Source organism: Macaca fascicularis, chromosome 18 (assembly GCF_037993035.2).
Source record: "Macaca fascicularis isolate 582-1 chromosome 18, T2T-MFA8v1.1".
Taxonomy (NCBI): domain Eukaryota; kingdom Metazoa; phylum Chordata; class Mammalia; order Primates; family Cercopithecidae; genus Macaca; species Macaca fascicularis.
In genome coordinates, this window is record NC_088392.1 from 78,162,501 (window position 1) to 78,183,170 (window position 20,670).

Consider the following 20,670-nt stretch of genomic DNA (forward strand, 5'->3'; position numbering starts at 1 on the left):
TCACATAGGGGCAGGGCGGGGAGGGAAGAGAAATCTGGTCTCCTTCTCTGCGTATAAGGGATTGATTCCATCAGTGACCTCATCTAATCCTAATTACCTCCCAAAGGCCCCACCTCCTAATACCACCACGTTGGGAGTTAGGGTTTCAATACATAGATTTTAGGGGAGACACAAACATTCGGTTCATAACATTATACCATGAGTCAATTCCCGTTTGCTCCCGTATGCAGCACAGGATGTGTCTTCCTGTGTGTGATGGTCATTCCAGTATATGTTCCTCTCAGTGGAATTGCTGGGTCAAATGGGACACACATTTCAACTTTTGATTATGTTACCAACAGTTGCTCTGAAAGAAGATATTCAGCACATTCCATACAGAGTATGTGTGCCTCCCTTCTGAAACCTACACCAACACTGAACATCACACATCTTTTTACGATGTAATCATTTATAAGTGTCTCCTTATTTTTACTGGTGTTCCTCCAATTCTAATTGAACATGTTTTAAAATATTTATTGGCAATTTATGTCTTCTGTGATTTACCTATATCTATGTCTTTGTCCATTTTTCTATTAAGCCATCTTTTTCTTACTGACTTTCAAAACCCCTCCAGGATACTTTTTTTTTTTTTTGAGATTGAGTCTCACTCTGTCTTCCAGGCTGGCGTGCAGTTTTGCAATCTTAGCTCACTGCAACCTCTGTCCCCCGGGTTCTAGCGTTCCTCCTGCCTCAGCCTCCCGAGTAGCTGAGATTACAGGCATCTGCCACGCCCAGCTAATTTTTGTATTTTTAGTAAAGACGGGGTTTCATGATATTGGCCAGGCTGGTCTCAAACTCCTGACTTCAGGTGATCCTGCTTGCCTCAGCCTCCCAAGTATTGGGATTACAGGCGTGAGCCACCACACTCGGCCCCTCCAGGATACTTTTTAATTTAAAAAAAAATGCAGATTAAGACTGGACCCTTCTCCAAAATACATATGAAGTGCATGCATTCTGAGACTAATGAGCTCCCCTGTCTGGGGATGAACGATGCTAGTGACCAGCGGCACTTGCTTTGTTAACATTTTGGAATGGAGCTCCTCTGCTGTCTTGTCATTTGTGGACCTTAGGTAGGTGAGGAAGCCCCACGTTGGAGAGGTGGCAGCCCTCCAGACCCGAAGCAGCTGCTGCCAAAGCTGCCCTTGCTGATTGGTCTTCATTAACGGCTCAGCAAGGGTCCTGTGATCTTTGCTAGTGTTCCCTTTCCCTCTCCTTGCCATACTTCTTTCCTTTACTGCTACATAATTCTAATGAGATTGCCCTGGGTCGGTCAGTCATATTGGAGAAATGATGAGCAGCAGAGAAAAGAACATTCACAAGATGGTAACATTTAAAATAAAATTTGTTTTTGGCTTTTACCCAAGAGTAGATTTCATGGTCAGTAAGCCACAAGTATATATATGTGTTGATGAGGAGGAAAATGTCTTATTTAATATGAACCCTGGGGCTAGGCGTAGTGGCTCACACCTGTAATTACCAGCACTTTGGGAGGCCGAGGCAGGTGGATCACCTGAGGTCAGGAGTTTGAGACCAGCCTGGCCAGCATGGTGAAACTCTGTCTCTAATAAAAATAGAAAAATGATCCAGATGTGGTGGCGCATGCCTGTAATCCTGGCTACTCCGGAGGTCAAGGCACAAGAATCGCTTGAACCCAGGAGGTGGAGGTTGCAGTGAGCCAAGATTATGCCATTGCACTCTAGTCTGAGTGACAAGAGTGAAACTCCATCTCAAAAAAATAAAATAAAATAAAGAATAACATGAACCCTGGAAAAATTAGATGGGGAAGGAATTTAGGGATCCTATAGGGATGATGTAGGATAAAACTTTTATGTTTAATTTGGGATTGAATAAAGTCTGTTCACTTTGGCCTAAAACTGTTCATTGTTCTTAAACAGTTTCATTCATTGGCTCCCATGTACTATCGAGGCTCAGCTGCAGCTGTTATCGTGTATGATATTACCAAGCAGGTAAGACTGTCTCCTTCAGAATTTAGATGTCATTTATGGTGGTTCTCTCTCTTAGAGAGACTGAAGCAAAGACGTCACTGCTTGCGTCTTCCCAGTAGCGTGCCACTATATATTGAGTTTATTTCGTGTATATGTAACAAAGCATCCCATATTTATCTGCTAAATTAAACAACAATGACCATTCATTCTTAAAATTGACTGTAGAGGCAAAGTCATGCCTGCTAGTACTATTCTGCAGAATGTCAGCTTTTAAAGAAAAGGAAAATCGTTTTTAATTTCTGCATGCTTTATAATTACAGAATACTTATTTTTATTAGTGTTTCAATCATACTACTTACTTAAAATGCCAAGCATAACATTTGTGTGCGTGTAAGTAAATCTTTGTGTGTTTGTGTACATATTATATATTTTTAGTTATAATGTTGAAGGTTTTATACTTCCATCAACAAATAACTGCAGTAGTTTGATGACATTTTTTCCCACTCCTGCAAATTGAATTATTTGCTTTTTTTCTCTGGAGTGTTGACTCAGCACATAAGACCATCAGTTTAATGACCCATCACTGTTACCTTCCACGAGTTCCTGACCACTTCTACCTAAATGTGGTGTGTTGCCTTTGACCTGTTTTCTAGAGGACAATTGTGAGTGAAGGGCCAACAGGAAGACAGGACTCTAGAGATATATGATTCTTTCTTGGTGTAAGCATGAGCATTTACTTAGTCCTGTTATTCTTATTCATGCGGAGTCCAGGCAATCATTTTAAGTTAACATTATTTATAGGAGAAAAATCACTGATATGATTTTCTTAACTAGATCAAGTTTTAATTTTAGAAAACTTTACATGGTCTATTAAAGTGTATTTCAGCTAACATTAACTTTTGTGCCTAGACAGAGGTAGTATGTTAATCTGCATGAGTCTCCTAAAAATATTTTTCTCCATTAAATTGTACTGGGCTTGTATTTCTGCTTGGTTGAAATATTATATTGAGGGGTTTTTCTAATGATTTGTGTATACTGTTGGTTTAGGATTCATTTTATACCTTGAAGAAATGGGTCAAGGAGCTGAAAGAACATGGTCCGGAAAACATTGTAATGGCCATCGCTGGAAACAAGTGCGACCTCTCAGATATTAGGTAAGACGCATTTTAATATCTTTTGTGTAGATATTTTTTTTTTTTTTTTTTTTTTGAGACAGAGTCTCACACTGTTGCCCAGGCTGGAGTGCAGTGGCACGATCTCGGCTCACTGCAAGCTCCACCTCCTGGGTTCACACCATTCTCCTGCCTCAGCCTCCTGAGTAGCTAGGACTACAGGCGCCCGCCACCGCGCCCGGCTAATTTTTTGTATTTTTAGTAGAGACGGGGTTTCACTGTGGTCTCGATCTCCTGACCTTGTGATCCGCCCGCCTCGGCCTCCCAAAGTGCTGGGATTACAGGCTTGAGCCACCGCGCCCGGCCCTTTTGTGTAGATATTATCCTCCATCCCTGAATGTCATCCCTGAGTGTACAAAGGTATCATGCCTTTGTTATGTCTGCCCTCAGTGTAATAGTTAATGGCCTTTCACTTGTGGTAGTCAACGTGTCATTGATTCAACCAGAGAAGAAATAAGGGAAAATGATAGGGAAATGCAAATCTGTTGTACCATACAATGATAAATGTTAAAATTATAATTCCTGTACATAACACAGTTACATCCCTGACTCTACATATCTTTGGGCTAAACGGTTTTATTATTTCTATTGTTACTTTTTCCATTTTTATTATCATTATGACTACTAGCACAATTTTAGTAACACTATGGTAATGGTCATCCCTATCGTAATGACCATTAGAATTCTTAAAATTTTTCATGGCATACCTGTTTGTTTTAGTTCTAGATTTTACCTTAAGAATATAGTCAAGTACGTAATCTCACTATTTTGTTCTTAAATCAGAATATGACACATTGTATGTGAGTACCTTGACTTCCCCCAGTGGTACTGGGTTATTGAACTTCCCGTATCTGAAAGGAGGTTGTGGGGATCCAGTACACATGAATTAGAGATTTGATGATAGCTTTGCCTAGCCTGGTAAGCTAGCTATTTTACTAAATAAATACATTATTTAAAAAAGGAAATAGTGAATTTGTGGTATCTCCATTCTCTCGGTTAATTTAATTCTCAGGAATTCTAGTAGCTGATTTTTATAAAGACAACTACATCATACTTCTGGTTTTGCTGATCAAAATGTGATTAAACCAAAGCGAAATAAATAGTCGATGGAAATGGATCTTGCAAAAGCTCTTAACATAGCATTTAACAAATTGTTCTGTTTCTTTGGGATTTCAAAAGTTTGTATCACCTTGCATCTGGTTGGTTTATAATAACAGCCATAAACACCACTTAATCGTTTATTTTTCTGGGATTTGGACAGATCTTCAGACTTCCCAGACTTAGTTCAGATATCCACCTCCTTTACTGTAAACCTCAAACAGCTTGCTTGTCTAGTGTTCCCAGCAGAATCACCTTAACCTTGGTCATGGGAAGGATGAGGTGGGTGTGTAGAGACAACCTTTGCTGAGAGAAGGTGCTATCTCTAAAACCCCCTAATTATGGGACTAATGTGCACCTTTGAGTGGAACCAAGTTTTGTGTATCGTGGGAATGCTGATGGACTAGAATTTAAGCAGAGAACGATTTAAACTTGCATAGTATCAGTTAGGATTCTTGGTTACGTGGATCCAAAACACAATTGAAATTCAGGAGAAAGGGGAATTATTGGAAGGTACTGTTATCCACATGGTAAAAACAGAACTGCCCTCAGCTCTGGCATTTGACATGTTCCAGAGTTAGTCTCTGGAGAGATGCTGGCCTGGCATTGTCTTCATTTCCAGTCTAAAATGCCAGGGAGGAACTCCCCACGTTAAGAACAGGCGTGTGTGGCCAGGAGGGGATTGGTAGTACGAGATGGTATTTCCCAACATTACTATGAGAATGGGAAGGCAGGTGGTCTTGAAGAGGGATAGCTCCTAGAAAAGTGTAGCCTGGCCAGACAAAACTTATCTGTGACATATAGATGTGGCTACCAGCACTCAAGGATACGCTGTGTTTCGGGGTGGAATTCACCTTTTATGCACAGGTACAGCATTCTTCTTGATGAGCGTTCTGATTTGTGCTCAGCTGATTCTTATATGTGCAATTTTCAATGTGCCCCAGCTAACATAATCTATTCATCTCACTTCCAACTGTGAATTAACTTACAGCCTCTCTATCCCAGTGGGAGAAAATGCAGGGCCATCCAGCTGCTACCTGTAGTGGTGGTGTCATGGGGCCACTGTCCCATGCATCCAGCCTCCTTGGTAATATCTTTTCTCCTCTTGTCTGGCCTCAGTGAGGTCTGAATGTGGCTCCTTGAGATCCTGTAGTTGTGTTTTAAAGTGTGGCATGTATATCTTTTGTTATACACAGTTATTTTAGATGGTACGCGTTATTGAATCAGGCAACAAGAAGCTGACTGCCTTTAAAACTCTGATTAGGTCAGTGAGAAAGACTAGTTGGACACTAATTCATTGTAAATTTTTAGACATTTAATATGTTGTATTGAGGTAAATTACAAAACATCACGATCACCTGTTTTAAGTGTACCGTTCAATGACTGTTAGTGTATTTTTAGAGTTGTACAATCATCTCATATCTAATTTTAGAACATTTCCGTCACTCTGTGAAGAACGTCATGCCCATTTATACTCACTCTCAATTTCCAACTCCTTCCAGTCCTGGTAATCACTAATCTACCTTTTTGTTCCCCTAAATTTGCTTTTTCTGGACATTTTGCATAAATGGAATCATACAATATGTGGTCTTTTGTGACCACCTTCTTTCAGTTAAGCATGTGTCAGTGATGCATTCATTTTTATGACTGAATGGTATTTCATTGTATGGATATACCACATTTTATTTATTCATTTACACATTAACATTTGAATTGCTTCTACCTTTTTGCTATTATGAAAAATGTTTCTATGAACAATCATGTACAAATTTTGTGTGGATGTATGTTGTCATCTCTCTAGGCTATGTACCTAGGAGTGGCATTTCTGTGTCATATGATAACTCTTTTTAATAATTTTAGGAACTCATAAACTGTTTTCCAAAGTAACTGCAAGATATCCATATCCTCACCAACATTTATTGCCTTTTTGATTATAGGCATCCCAGGGGGTGTGAGATTGTGTCATTGTGGTTTTCCTAATGACTAATAATGTTATAGTAAATATCTTTTCATATGTTTATTGGCCATTTGTATATCTTCTTTGGAGAAATGTCTCTTCAAGTCCTTTGCCTAATTTTTAGTTGGATTGTCTTTTTATTATTGAGTTGTAAGGGTTCTTTATGTACTCTGAATAAAAGTCTCTTATCAAACATATAATTTGCAAATATTTCCTCTCATTCTGTGGATTGTCTTTTCACAATTTTTACTGTGTGCAAAAGTTTATGTCCAGCTTATCATGTTTTTCTTTTATCTCTTGTTCACAAGTGATTGGCTAAATGGACATCACAAATATTTATTCATGTTTTCTTAGTGCTTACATTTAGGTCTGTCATCCATGTTGAGTTACTTTTTGTATGTAATGTAAGATAGGGGTCCAAATTAATCTTTTTCCATGTGGATATCTAATTACCCCCACACCAGTTGTTGAAGAGATAGTTTCTCTCCCATTGAATCTTTTGGGGTACTTTTGTCTAAAACTAGTCAACCACGAATGTGGTCTTATTTTTTATCCTCTTAACTTTATTAGTTGATCTACACATCTGTCCTGACACTAGTGTTATACTATTTTGATTGCTGTAGCTTTGTAGTAAGTTTGAAATTAAAAATTGTGAGTCCTTCAACTTTGTTCTCTTTTTCAAGATTGTTTGACTATTCTGGACCCTTAACATTTTCATATGAATTTTAGGATCTATTTCTTAATTTCTGAGAAACAAAAGGGAACTTTGATTTTAATAGAAATTATGTTGAGTCTTTAGACCAATTCAAGTGTTAATCCCATCTTAACAATTTTAAGTCTTCCCATCCATCAATGTGAAATGTCTTTTCATTTTATTACGTCTTCTTTAATTTCTTTTAGCAACGTTTTATAGCTTTCAGTTTACAAGTCTTGCATTTGTTTTATTTATTCTTAAGTATTTGATATTTTTTGATGGTATTGTGAATGGGATTGTTTTCTTATTTATGGCATTGCTTTTGGTTAGTGTGTAGAAATACAATTGACTTTTGTATGTTTATCTTGTATCCTATAACTTTCCTGAACTCGTTTATTAATTTTAGTTGTTTTTTAGTAAATTATCTGGAGTTATCTATATATGAGATTATATTATCTGGGAATAAAGACTATTTTACTTCTTTCTTTCCGATATGGGTGCCTTTTAGTTCTTTTTCTTGACCAATTTCTCTGGCTGGAATCTCTAAAACAATCTGGAGTAAAAGTAATGAGAGTGCACATTCTTGTTTCTTCCTGATCTTAGGGATAAAGCATTTAGTCTTTCTCCAGTAAGTATCACACTACCTGGTTTTACATATATCCTTTTTATTCTGTTGAAGAAGTTTCCTTCTGTTCCTAGTTTGTTGAAGGTTTTTTGTCATGATCGAATGTTGGATTTTTTCCAAAACAATTTTTGCATATGTAATTACATGTTAATTGATTTTTGGATGTTAAACTAGTCTTGCATTCCTGGGATAAATCACACTTGGTCATGATGCATAATCCTTTTTATACATTGCTGGGTTTAGTTTGCTAGTGTTTTGTTAAGGATTTTTATGTCTATATTCTTAAAGGATATTAGTCTGTAGTTTCCATTTCTTACAATATCTTTGTCTAGCATTGGTATCAGGGCAATAACAGTCCTATAGAATGAGTTGGTAAGAGTTCCCACCTCCTCTGTTTTCTAGAAGAGTTTGTGAAGGATTGATGTCATTTCTTTTTGTTTCTCTACATCAACCTGGTCTCCATGATGTCAATTCTTTTTTTAAATTTTATATTAGATTTATTTTTTGAAAGATAAGCATTGTGTTTTAAAACACATGACAATACTATATGATAACATGTAAAAAATTAAATGGTTCCTTAATATCAACTATACAGTGTTAAAATGCACTTTGTTTGAATCCGGAAAAATGGAGTCTATACGTTGCAATGAATGGCAGTTACATGTCAATCTTTTAGTCCATGGGTTACCCCTACCCTGCCTTTTTTCCCTTTGAAATTGATTTGTTGAATAAACAGATTCATCTCTCCTACACAGCTTTATGAAGTCTGAATTTTCCTTGTTGTTTCCTAACGGTGTTATTTAACTTTTTCCCCTATGCCCTTTAAATAAATTGTTAGATTTAGACTTGGTCAGAGTCTAACTGTTGGTAATCTATTAAGTGATTATGGTTAGCAAAATGGTGACATTCAAATTCTGTCTTTCCTTCTTCATTTGTTGCATGCAGTGCATCCATAGAGAAACTTCCTCAAATCAACTACAATATTTAATTATACTGAGGTACAGTGTATATGAAAGAGTATGAAAGGGAAGGAAAATGTTTGATATATTCTGTATTTAGAAGGTTTTAAAGTAATGAAATGATTCTATAATACCCTCCCAAATGACCAATTAGGTTTTTTGTTTCATTTTAAAACTCATTAATTTAAACAAACTTTATATCTTTAAATTGCAGGTATTATTTTACTAATGCACAAATTGTCTAGTTTGTATGATGTCAATTCTTTAAGTGTTATCTAATTTGCTGTGTAGTTCATAGTATTCTCTTATAATCTTTTTTTCTTAATCCCACGACCATTTAAATAATCCTTCTAATTTGTGTAAGGTCAGTAGTGATGTCTCCTTTTCCATTCCTAATTTTAGAAGTTTGAAACTTCTCTCTTTTTTTCTCATTCAGTCTAGCCAATAGTTTGTCAGTTTTGTTGACCTTTTCAAAGAACCAGTGGTTTTTAGTTATTTCTTTTCATTGTTTTTCTCTTTCATTTCTTTATCCTCTAATTGTTATTTCCTTCCTCCTGTTTGCTTCAGATTTGCTTTGTTCCTCTTTTTCTAGTTCGCTAAGGAGAAAGGTTAGCATATTTATTTGAGATCTTTTTGAATGTAGGCATTTATAGTTATAAATTTTCCTGTAAGCACTGCTCTAGCTGCATCTCATAGGTTTTGATATGTTGTTTTTAACTAATCTTAAAATATTTTCTAATTTGTGTTCTAACCCGTTATTTATTTAATAGCATATTGTTTAATCTCCACATATTTGTGCAATTCCCAAATTTTGACTTTTCATCATTTCTAATTTAATTCCATTGTAATCTGAAACATACTTTGTATGATTTTAATTATTTTACATTTACTGAGGCTTGTTTTATGGCTTAGTATATGGTGTGTCCTGGGGAATGTTCCAAGTGAGCCTGATGCCACTAAGTTTTTAACACCTATTTTTATACTTGCTATTCTCCCTTAGAGAGAGAAAAATCTAAGATTGAGGGCCCTCTGCAGACAACTGTCTCTAACTAGAGTTTAATTATATTTTGTCCTTATCATATTTATTTTTAGGATTACATTCTCTTTATGATAGTTGACACTAGTGTTGCGTTTATGACAGTGATATAAAATTTATTTTAAAATATTAAAAAAGTTGATTTGTGCACATGACACGATTATCTACACAGAAAAGCCCAAAGAATATACCAAAAAAGTTCTAAAAATACTAAGTGGGTTCAGCAAAGTTGTGGGATACAAAAGCAACATGGAAAAATCAATCCGATTTCTATATATTAATACTAACAATAAATATGCAGAAACTGAAATTTAAAACACGGTATTCTTTACAATTGCTCCAAAGAAAATGAAATACTTAGGCATATATTTAACAAAACATATATAGGAGCTGTATGCTGAAAAGTACAAAATGTTGATAAAAGAAGTCAAATAAGACTTGAATAAATGGAGAGACATATTATGTTCATGAATTGAAATTCTCAACATAGTAAAGATGTTCATTCTCTTCAAATTGAGTTATAGGTTTAAATGAAGTTTCTGTCAAATCTTAGCAAGGTTTTTTGTAAAGATAAATAAGCCTATTCTAAAATTTATATGGAAAATCACAGACACTGAATAGCTAAAACAATACTGACAAAGAAGGATATAATGGAAAGAATCACTCTGTTCTATATGAAGGCTTACTATATAGCTACAGTAATCGAGACCGTATGGTATTGGCAGTGGATGGATGCATAGATCAATGGAACAGAATAGAGAACCCAGAAATAAATCTACACAAATATGCTCAACTGATTTTTTGACAAAGATGCAAAGGTAGTTCAACAGAAGAAGCAATTCAACTGATGACCTTTTCAACAAATAGAGTAATCGGACATCAATAGACAAAACAAAAACAAACCTCAAACTTATATAAAATTAGTCTAAAATGAATCACAGGCTTTAATGTAAAATGTTAACCCCTAAAACTTTTAGAAAAACTTCTAAAAGAAAATAAATTTAAAGATGTGGGGTTAGGCAGAGTTCTTAGACTTAGTAAAAGCACAGTTCATATAAGGAAATACTGATAAATTGGACACCCTTAAAATTTAAAAACTTAAAAATATTTGTGAAATATTGATGTGTGAAGAGGATGAAAGACAAGCTACAGACTAGGAGGAAATATTTGCAAACTATATATCTATAAGGGACTAGTATGTAGACTGTATAAAGAACTCACAAAACTTATATGAAAAAAATTTTAAAATGGGCAAAAGACATAAATAGACATTTCACCTGAGAGAATAGAAGATGGTGAGGAAGGATGTAAAACGACGTTCAATATCATCATCAAACCTATCAGAATGGCTAAAATAAAAATCAGCAACAACACCTAATGCTGGTGAGGATATGGAAAAACTGAGTCATCCATACATTGCTGGTGTGAATGCAAAATGGCACAGCCACTCTGGGAAACAGTTTGGCAGTTTCTTATAAAACTAAACATGCAGTTACCATATGGCCTAGCAATCACATTCTCGGGCATTTATCCTGGAGAAATGAAAACTTATGTTCACACAAAACCTGCACATGAATATTCATAGACACGTTATTTGTAATAGTCCTAAACTGGGATCAGCCCAGATGTCCTTCAGCTACGAATGGCTAAACAAACTGTGGTGCATCCGTACCGTGGACTACTACTCAGCACTAAAAGGAAGCAAACTGCTGATATGCACAGCTCGAGTGCATCTTCAGGGGAATTGTGCTGAGTGAATGAAGCCAGTCCCAAAGGTTTCACAGTGCGTGGTTCCATTTATATAACATTTTAGAAATAGAGGATAGATTACTGATTGCCAGGGGCTGTGGTAAGGGGAAGTAGGGGTGGGGGACGGGGAGGAAAGTGGGCATGGATTTGAAAGAGCAGCATAAGGGACCCTGTGGCTTTGGCACTGCTTGGTGTCTTCTCTGTGGTGGTGGACACAGGAACCTACACAGGTGATAAAATTGTATAGAGCTTAACTCACATACATAAGTGCATACAAGTAAAACTGGAGAAATCTGAATAAGATAGAATGCAACAATGACAATGTCCTCTTTGTGATATTATACCATAGTTTTTCAAGATGTGACCATTTAGGGAAACTGGGCAAAGTGTATGAGGAATCGCTTGGTACTGTTTCTTACAACTGCATGTAAATGAATCTACGGTTATCTCAGTAAAAAATCTGATTAACAAAAAGTTGATTTAGATAAAAATAATAAATATTAGAACAGTGAGGTGAGGGTATGTGTAATATATATGCATTATATATATTATATACATATGGCAAAAATTGCAAAGGGGAATGTATTTGACCAAAGTTTTATAAGCACACTGGGCCAAATGATTAAATGAACCATCTCCAGCACACCTAAGGTACAAAAGATAAACAGGGTAACTGTATTAAAAACTCCCGTTTAGGAAGGAGGGAAAGGGAAGCCTGCTGCCTGGGTCTCTGCCCAGGGTGTCTGTTTCCTGTGAGACAGGAATAGTCGGTAAGTGATAGGGCCTGGGAACCTAGTGGGCACCAGCTTGTTGACACGTTTCTATGGCAGGGGAATCGGTTCTTGGTCAGCAATCTGGCTGCTCCAGATTCTGCCTGCTGATACAATCTTTCTGGGGAGTTAGCCAAACCTCTAAACCCCAGACCTTATTCAGAGCTTGACCTTCTTTTACTCTAATCCCAAAGTACTTTGCTCTCCTGTAATTCCCAGAAAACTGTGTTTGATTTTTCACTGGGGGTTGTAGCAGGACAGTATGTAGATGTGTGTGTGTGTGTGTGTGTAGATATATGTGTGTGTGTGTGTAGATATGTGTGTGTAGATGTGTATGTGTGTGTACATGTATGTGTGTATGAGTGTGTGTGTAGATATGTATGTGTGTAGATATGTGTGTATGTAGGTGTGTGTGTGTAGATGTGTATGTGTGTGTAGATGTATGTGTGTATGAGTGTGTGTGTAGATATGTACGTGTGTGTAGATATGTGTGTGTAGATGTGTATGTGTGTGTATGTGTGTATGAGTGTGTGTGTAGATATGTATGTGTGTGTAGATATGTGTGTATGTAGATGTGTGTGTAGATGTGTGTGTGTGTACATGTGTGTGTATGAGCGTGTGTGTAGATATGTATGTGTGTAGATATGTGTGTATGTAGATGTGTGTGTGTAGATGTGTATGTGTGTGTAGATGTATGTGTGTATGAGTGTGTGTGTAGATATGTACGTGTGTGTAGATATGTGTGTGTAGATGTGTATGTGTGTGTACATGTATGTGTGTATGAGTGTGTGTGTAGATATGTGTGTGTGTAGATATGTGTGTATGTAGATGTGTGTGTGTGTGTAGATGTGTATGTGTGTGTAGATGTATGTGTGTATGAGTGTGTGTGTAGATATGTACGTGTGTGTAGATATGTGTGTGTAGATGTGTATGTGTGTATGAGTGTGTGTGTAGATATGTATGTGTGTGTAGATATGTGTGTATGTAGATGTGTGTGTGTAGATGTGTATGTGTGTGTACATGTATGTGTGTATGAGCGTGTGTGTAGATGTGTGTATAGGGGTGTGTGTGTAGATGTGTGTGTGTAGGGGTGTGTGTGTGTGTTGGTGGAACTGATCTCATCCAACACACTTTGGTTGTGTAAGCTTGTCGATCCTTGGAAGGAGCTCTGCCTGGCATATTTTGAGAATGTGCTGGATGGAAGTGGAATTAGCCCTCCAACCTTGGCTCAGCCTACTGAAGGCATTTGAGTGCAGAAGTACTTGGCAGAGATGCCTGTTCAGTGTGTTTCATCTTCTTGCATGTTCCAGAAGACAGTACAAAGGTCCGCCCCACTCCCAGAGTGGAAGGCATTCAGAGGCATCTGGTCAGGTACACTCAGGATTTTTAGCTTGGATTTTTTTTCTAGGTTCCTGATCTTGGTGAGGGATTTTCCTGTCTTGAACAACCCTAAACAAAATCTTCCTCTGCTCAAATTATCGTGAAACTGAAGTAATGTATGGTCCCTCTGAATTCGAGGCATGAAAGCAAAGTGGAATGTGAGAAGACTGTCCTGGACTTTCACAGAGTAGGTGCTCAGGGCTGTAACCCCCGTCCTTCCTGCTGCCCTTCTCCCTCCGGGTGAATGTTGTGGCCGCTGCTCCCAGGGGTGGAGAATGTGCAGTTCCTGGTGGGTCAGGCCATTCTGTTCCCTCCGCCATCTGCTGATGCTGCAGTTAGGCTTGCAAAGTTGGGGACATTTAAGGGACTGACAGAGTTGCAAGAAAATAAGAACCTTAAATGGATTGAATCCACAGGATCTGGGGTACCAGCTGACTTGCCTGGTCAAGATGGCAGGAGAACCTAGTCTGCATGCTGAGCTGGGGCTGGCAGCAAGTTTCTGAACAAGTAGCACATGGCATGGGGCTAATTCAAGGTCTCTGCTATTCTAGGAGGGCGGATTGGCCTAGGGTCTAAACAGAAAAGAAAACTTTGTCTCAGAAAGTCTGGGGAGCCCAACAGGAGACCGCATGGTCTTTTCCTGGGTCTGGCAGAAAAAGCAGGGCAGTTGAGTCTTGCAAAGAACAAAAAGAGAAATAGGTTGTAACCTTGCCTCAGTGGTTTTAAAACTTTCATGAATTTAAGAAACCATAGTGCACTTGTTAAAAATTCTAGTTCTAGGAACCAGGTCCAGAGATTCGGATTCAATAGGAAGAAGGAGGCGAGGATATGTGCATTTTAAAAAGTGATCCTTTTACAAGTGGTCCAAGGGTCATTCTTGGAAAAGCATTGCTTTCGGCAGTAGAGGTTTACGGTGGAGAAGAATGAGGAAGTCCCAGAATCCATGCTGGCATCTGTCCAGGTCTCTGACTGCAGGCCGCACTGTCTGGGCTTCTCTCTTGCCCTTCAGGCCTCCTGGAGATGAAAACAATGACTCATCATCTTTCAGGATTCAAAAGTGGCACCCATTATCCTAAGCAAATTAATCCAGGAACAGAAAATCAAATACTGCATGTTCTCCCTTATAAGGGGAAGGAAACATTGGGCACTCATGGACATAAAGATGGGAACAGACACTGGGGGCTTCAGAGGCAGGAAGGAGTGGGGGGCGGTTGCAAAACTTCCTCTTGTGCTCAGTACATGGGTGACAGAATCAAATGTACCCCAAATCTCAGTGTCACTCAGCATGCCTGTGTAACAAACCTGCACGTGTACCCCCCTGAATCTAAAATAAAAGTTGAAATTATTGGCTGCGCAGGGTGGCTCACACCTGTAATCCCAACACGTTGGGAAGCCGAGGTGGGCAGCTCACCTGAAGTTGGGAGTTCAAGACCAGACTGGCCAACATGGCGAAGCCCCGTCTCTACAAAAAATACGAAAATTAGCTGGGTGTGATGGTGCATGGCTGTAATCCCAGCTACTTGGGAGGCTGAGGCATGAGAATTGCTTGAACCCAGGAGGCAGAGGTTGCAGTGAGCTGAGATCGCACCACTGCACTCCAGCCTGGGTGACAGAGTGAGACTGTCTCAAAATACAAACAAACAAACAAAAAAGTTGAAATTATTTAAAACACACACACACACAAAACACCAAACTGACACCATTGGCCCTGCATCTTTAATCTCTTCCAAAGCATTTCCAGGGCCTCTCTGCCCCGACCCCTTCACACCCCACACTCATAATCACCAGGAGAAGAGATGTGATTGGGTGCAAATTAATATGGGGCTCCCCTGTTTAGCTTGGATATTTTTCTAGGTTCCTGATCTTGGTGAAAGATTTTCCTATTTTGAACAACCCTAAACAAAATCTTCCTCTACTCAAAATTATTGTGAAGCTGGAGTAATGTGTGGTCCCTATTCTGGATGGTTCAGCTCCCTTATATCCAGCCTGTGCTTGTTGCCTTTGGCTTGGGTAAGGGGTTAAGGTCACCTGGCTTTGGGACCTCTGTGAGAGGACCTGCAGGTATTTCAGGAACCATCTGCTTTAGGGCCATGTGGCCAGGATCCTCCACGAAGGAGGGAAGGTCAGAGGAAGAAGTTCATGTCCTATCCCCCCCTGGCCCTTAAGCAAGAATCACTCCCCCACATTTCCTCTGACAAGCATGGGCAGCCTTGACCTATGGCTGCCATAATAAGTCATTTCTTGGGAGAAATTACTCCAACCCCATCTATTCCGCGTAGCAGGTTCTAGTTCTACATTTCTTCTGCTTGATCTTGTTTTGTTGATTTTGAATTCTTGGCTCTACACAAATCCCCTTTGACTCTTCCCAATTTGAAACTCTTTCAGGCTTTCCTGGCCATTTTTGGACATTGCCTTCATATCATGGCTTCTAATGGAACTGCGTTTCAGCCTCAGGGGTCTCCTGTTCGCATTTCCTTGGAATTCCACCTCTCACTGGTATATTTAGGGCCACGAATGAATCAGAAGGATGAGGGAGGGATCGGGAAGTGCTGATGGGAGAAAACCCCTCAGACCTAGTTTATTTTACAAGTGGTAGCAGTGGGAAGTTACCCAACAATAGTGACGATGGGGGCTGGGTTGGGAAGTGGGAGAACCTTCTTCTCAGAGGTGGTGGGTAATGACCTTGAGATGGCTTTGCTGTCACTGGCTGCCTCTGCCCAAGATTCCTCCTACCCTCCCCATAAATACAACCCAGGAGATGCTCAGGGGCGGTTCTCGTGCACTCTTGCCTCTTCTGAGGGAAGGAATCATGGTCTCTAAGATCTTACGGAAGCACTCTGGTGCCTCTTACAGAAACACTGGGAGGGATGGGTGGGACTGCTGCCAGGGAGTCCAGAATTCCTTACTGGAGTAGAGGTTGTACACCAAGAAAAAGGGCATCTGGTGTTAGCAGTGAAAACAGGGTAGGGTAGGAGGAAGGAAATTAGTCCTGTTAGCTCTCAGTCATTCGATTAGCAAATACGTTTTGGTGGTTCTTTTGTGGCAGCAAAGTGCTGTGAGAATAGAAAAGAGACAGTCTTTTCCTTCGAGCTATTAATGTTTACTTCTATTTGGGCAGCCAAGAAAGGGGGTGGGGAAATATCTGATGAGCGATATAAGACTATATTTAATAAAGTTCCAGTTGGTCTGATGCAGTCCAGAAAGGACAGAGGAGTTCAGGAAAGAGAGAGTTCAGAATCATCTGTTATGACTAGGAAAGGCATGGGACAACATGTGTCCCAGGTGGGGCATGTGCCACAGGCAGTTACGGATGTGTTGGAGGAGGAAATTCTAGGAAGGGGGAAGATCTGGGACAAAGGCCTGGAGGTGGGAGTGAGCTTGGCACGTGTTGGCAGGGAGGGGCCTTCAAGAATATCTACCCTGCGCCTGCCCTGGGGAATAGTGGGAAAGACGGCTGGATGGTGTGGGTCTCAAAAGCATGCAGAGTGGGTGGGCTTGATGTGCTGACCAGGATGGCTCCTGCCTCAGCTTCCCCATTGCCAGGCAGTCAGAACACTGTTTTCTTCTGAGCCTGTTGTGGCCCCAGGCTCCTCCTTAGTGCAATGCCTCAGGTAGTCACTGCCAGTTAAAGAGATCAAACCTATTGGCCATCCTCCAAGGAGGCTATGGGAGCCGGTCTAGTGTCTTACGTGCGTGATTCATGCAATTTCCTGTGCAATCTAGAGCTGGAAACCAGGGCAGACCTGTACTTCCACAGTGTACACAGTCAAGATAGAAACACCACCAGCCATCTCCTCAGTTGTTTTACATTTTTGGATAAAACTGTGGTTTTTAGCAGATTAAAAATACATTTGGAAATAAATACTTTTTACTACGAATAATAAATTAAATTGCCTTCATCTCTTACTTGTGACTCCATAACTCATTCCGGCCTTGATAGTGAGCCACAGTTGAGTAGGGAAGTTTCTTAGAAATTATACAAACCAAAGAACAGAATTTGAAACGCTGTACCCTAAAAATCCAATTTATTCCAAATACTAAAAGCACTAAAGCCAGTGAACATCAGTGAACATCATGGCAAGTGTTAAATGCACATAGCGTTTTCCTTATGTGAGATAACGAGGAGGAATAGAGCCTGTGCTGTGAAAACGTGTGTGCTCTGAGATGTGCCTGTCCGTGTTCTGCGAGCGATGCGGTGCAGATGGCCCCGCCCATTCACCTGCTGCTATCGAAGGAGGAAGGAGGGAGCCGAAGACTGAGCTGCCCAGAGAACCCAGCAAAGGCATCTGGAATATCTCTTTCTTAATTACAAAAATTCTTAAAGAAGAATATATAAAACATGCATATTGTAAGGAATATTGTGGTAATAAAATAAACAGCTGTGTAACTGTGCCACAGAACCCCCTTCCCCAATCGTATCCCCGTCTCTCCACCCGGAAGTAACCACTCTTCTCACTTTGATGATAACCACTTGTTTTCGTTATGCTTTACACCTACGTTTACATTTTCCAAGCAGTAGATGCGCCCGTTTTTGAACTTTGTAAACGGAATGAGACTGTATGTGTCATGTGATGACGTGTCTTTCACTCAGCATGCTTGTCAGATTCACCTGATAGAGGTTAGCTGTGGTGTCTACATATTCATTGCTGTCTACTGTTCTGTTTTATGAGTGGAACACAGTTTATCTTTTCATTCTATTGGTGGATATTTGAGTTATTTCTGGCGTGGTGTTATGAACATTGCTGCTTGAACGTTCTTGTGCATATATTGCTATGTGTAAGCATTTCTCTGGACTGGAGTAGGTAAGAGTTGAATTGCTGAGTTTCAGGGTGTGCACACCCTCAGTCTTACTAGGTAATGCCAGTGTCTTTCACGGTGGCATGGAATATGCCAATCGTGTGTGAGCCTTCCTGCAGCTCTGCATCCTTGCCATGCTTCAGAATTGTGATCCTTCAGGGCATATAGTGATATCTGACAGTCATTTCAATGTGCATTTTCCTAATTATCTATAAAGTTATCATCTTTTTATATATTTATTGGCCATTTAAGTTTCCTCTTCTGTGAAGTGCCTGTTCAAATCTTTGCCATTTTTTTTCTATTGGATTGTTTACCATAATCTTGTTTATTTTTAGGATTTTAAAAAATACGTACTTGATGCTATTCTTTTGTTATCTCTATGTGTTGAAACTATCATCTTCAAATTTAGGTCTTTTCATTTTCTTTATGTTGTCTTTTGCTTTCAAAACATTATTATTGTTATTTTAGAGATAGGGTCTTAGGTAGTTGCCCAGCTGGAGTGCATAGCTCACTGGAGCCTTGAACTCCTGGGCTTGAGCAATCCTCCTGCTCAGCCTCCCAAGTAGCTAGGACTATAGGTGTGCACCACCATACCCAGCCAATTTTTAAAAAAAATTTTATGTGTTTGTAGAGATGGGAGTGTTGCTGTGTTGCCAAGGCTGGTCTCAAACTTCTGGCCTCAAGGGATCCTCCGACCTCGACCTCCTAAAGCTCTGGGATTATAGGCATGAACCACCAAACCCAGTTCTTTTTTCCATTTTTTAAGAGACAGGGTCTTGCCATGTTGCCCAGGCCGGTGTGCAGTGGCTATTCACAGGCCTAATCCCACCACTGATCAGCACTGAAGTTTCGACCTTCTCTGTGTCCTACCTGGGCCAGTTCACCCCTCCTTAGGCAACCTGATTGTCCGTCACGCCTGGGAGGTCACTATATTGCCATGAAATTTAGTGCAGACACCCGATTGACATAGTGCTCTATAGCCCAGAACTCTGGGGCTCAGTGATTCTACTGCCTCAGCCTCCCGAGTAGCTAGGACTACAGGTGCATGCCACCATACCTGGCTGTGTTGTTTTTTCATCATCAGAAGTCCTTAATTTTTATGTAACATGATTTATCAATTTTTTTCTTTATGGTTTATTTTTTGGGGGGGAAGAGCCTGATTTTAAGAAATCTTATTTTAAAAATATTTCCATACCTCCAAGATCAGGAAGTTATTCCCCTAATATTAACTTACTCCCCTAATATTAACTATCTTTCATAAGCTTTACAGTTTTGGTTTTCCTATCTGTCTTCAAATCCCTCAAAATGGATTTTGATATGTATGCTGCTTAATTTTTCCCATGTAGACACCCAGTTGTCTCAGCATCATTGGTTGTACAGTCCACTGTTTTCCTACTGACCTGCAGTATTAGCTGTTATACGTCACGCGTCATGTACACAGTGTTTCTCGGGCCGTCTCTGCGGTTCCACTGGCTGACTTAGCCATCCTTAAACCAACACTGCACTAACTTAATTATGATACCTTATCATCGGTCTTGATAAACAGTCTGGACTTACGCTCTGGGATCTTTAATCAATACTTGTGGGCCCCAGAAAAGATTTTATGAGCACATAGACTTGTGGGTGTGGACGTGTTACGGTCTGGTGGAGACTGGGCTGATGCTGTACTTTGGGTTATGATGCAGAACTATGTTATGTATTTCATTGCTCAAATGGTTCCAGCTTTGGCCACTGGGGTTTCTTTCTGTTGGTTCCTCTGTCCCTTTGACATTCGCCTGTCATTTTGGTTTTTGAGCACTTTCTTACTTTCTGGCACAACAAGCTGTTTCAGGTTTATCTTGTATATTTTTGGCTCGGCCCTATAGTCAGCCTGACTCCTTTTCCCTAACTAGGACTCCACAGGAAACAGAGTCCCTTCTTCAAGGAGCTCAGCCTAGCAGTAGACAGCTTCTTTGTAGGCAGGACCAGGCTTCCCTGCAGCAGAAGGGAACTTGAAATCAGGGTAATGAGCCTCAGCAGGGACAGGCCACCATGCTGCCCTGAGAGGATCGTGTGTGGACACAGGGCTGTGGCATGGCCCTGCTTTGACCCTATGCCGTATGGCTATGCTGTAGGGACAAGTGGAGCCTGGAGTGGCCTGAGCTGAGGACTGCCCTGAGGTCTTTCCACTCCCCAGGGCATTGCATAAGTAATTCCGCTTTCTATTTGCACAGCAAAATCAGGGACACAGTTTTCTAGAACACGGGGTGCCTCCCCTCCCCGCAGCCCATGATGGTCTACCCTGGGTGGTGGGCCCTTGCCTGTCTTAGAGACAGAACGCTCTGCAGGATTCCAAGTGGTCAGTTGTGGCCCACAGACCACTGGCAAGTGGAGGCAGAGCTGTGGAGCCCTCGGGAGCCACGGAGGGCTGCCGCCTGCCACGAAATGCCTACTCAGCTGTTACTAGCC

General features: G+C 40.1%; 1 protein-coding gene across 2 annotated transcripts in view; it reads left to right on the top strand.

Annotated features, from left to right (window-relative positions):
- RAB31 (RAB31, member RAS oncogene family) overlaps positions 1-20,670 on the top strand; it is a 151,515-nt gene that overhangs the window by 98,691 nt on the left and 32,154 nt on the right. For both annotated transcript variants that reach the window (XM_005587186.5, XM_074022931.1), the window contains 2 exons: positions 1,935-2,006; positions 3,033-3,139. In XM_005587186.5, coding sequence (XP_005587243.1) covers positions 1,935-2,006; positions 3,033-3,139 — 179 coding nt within the window. The remainder of the gene's footprint in view (positions 1-1,934; positions 2,007-3,032; positions 3,140-20,670) is intronic.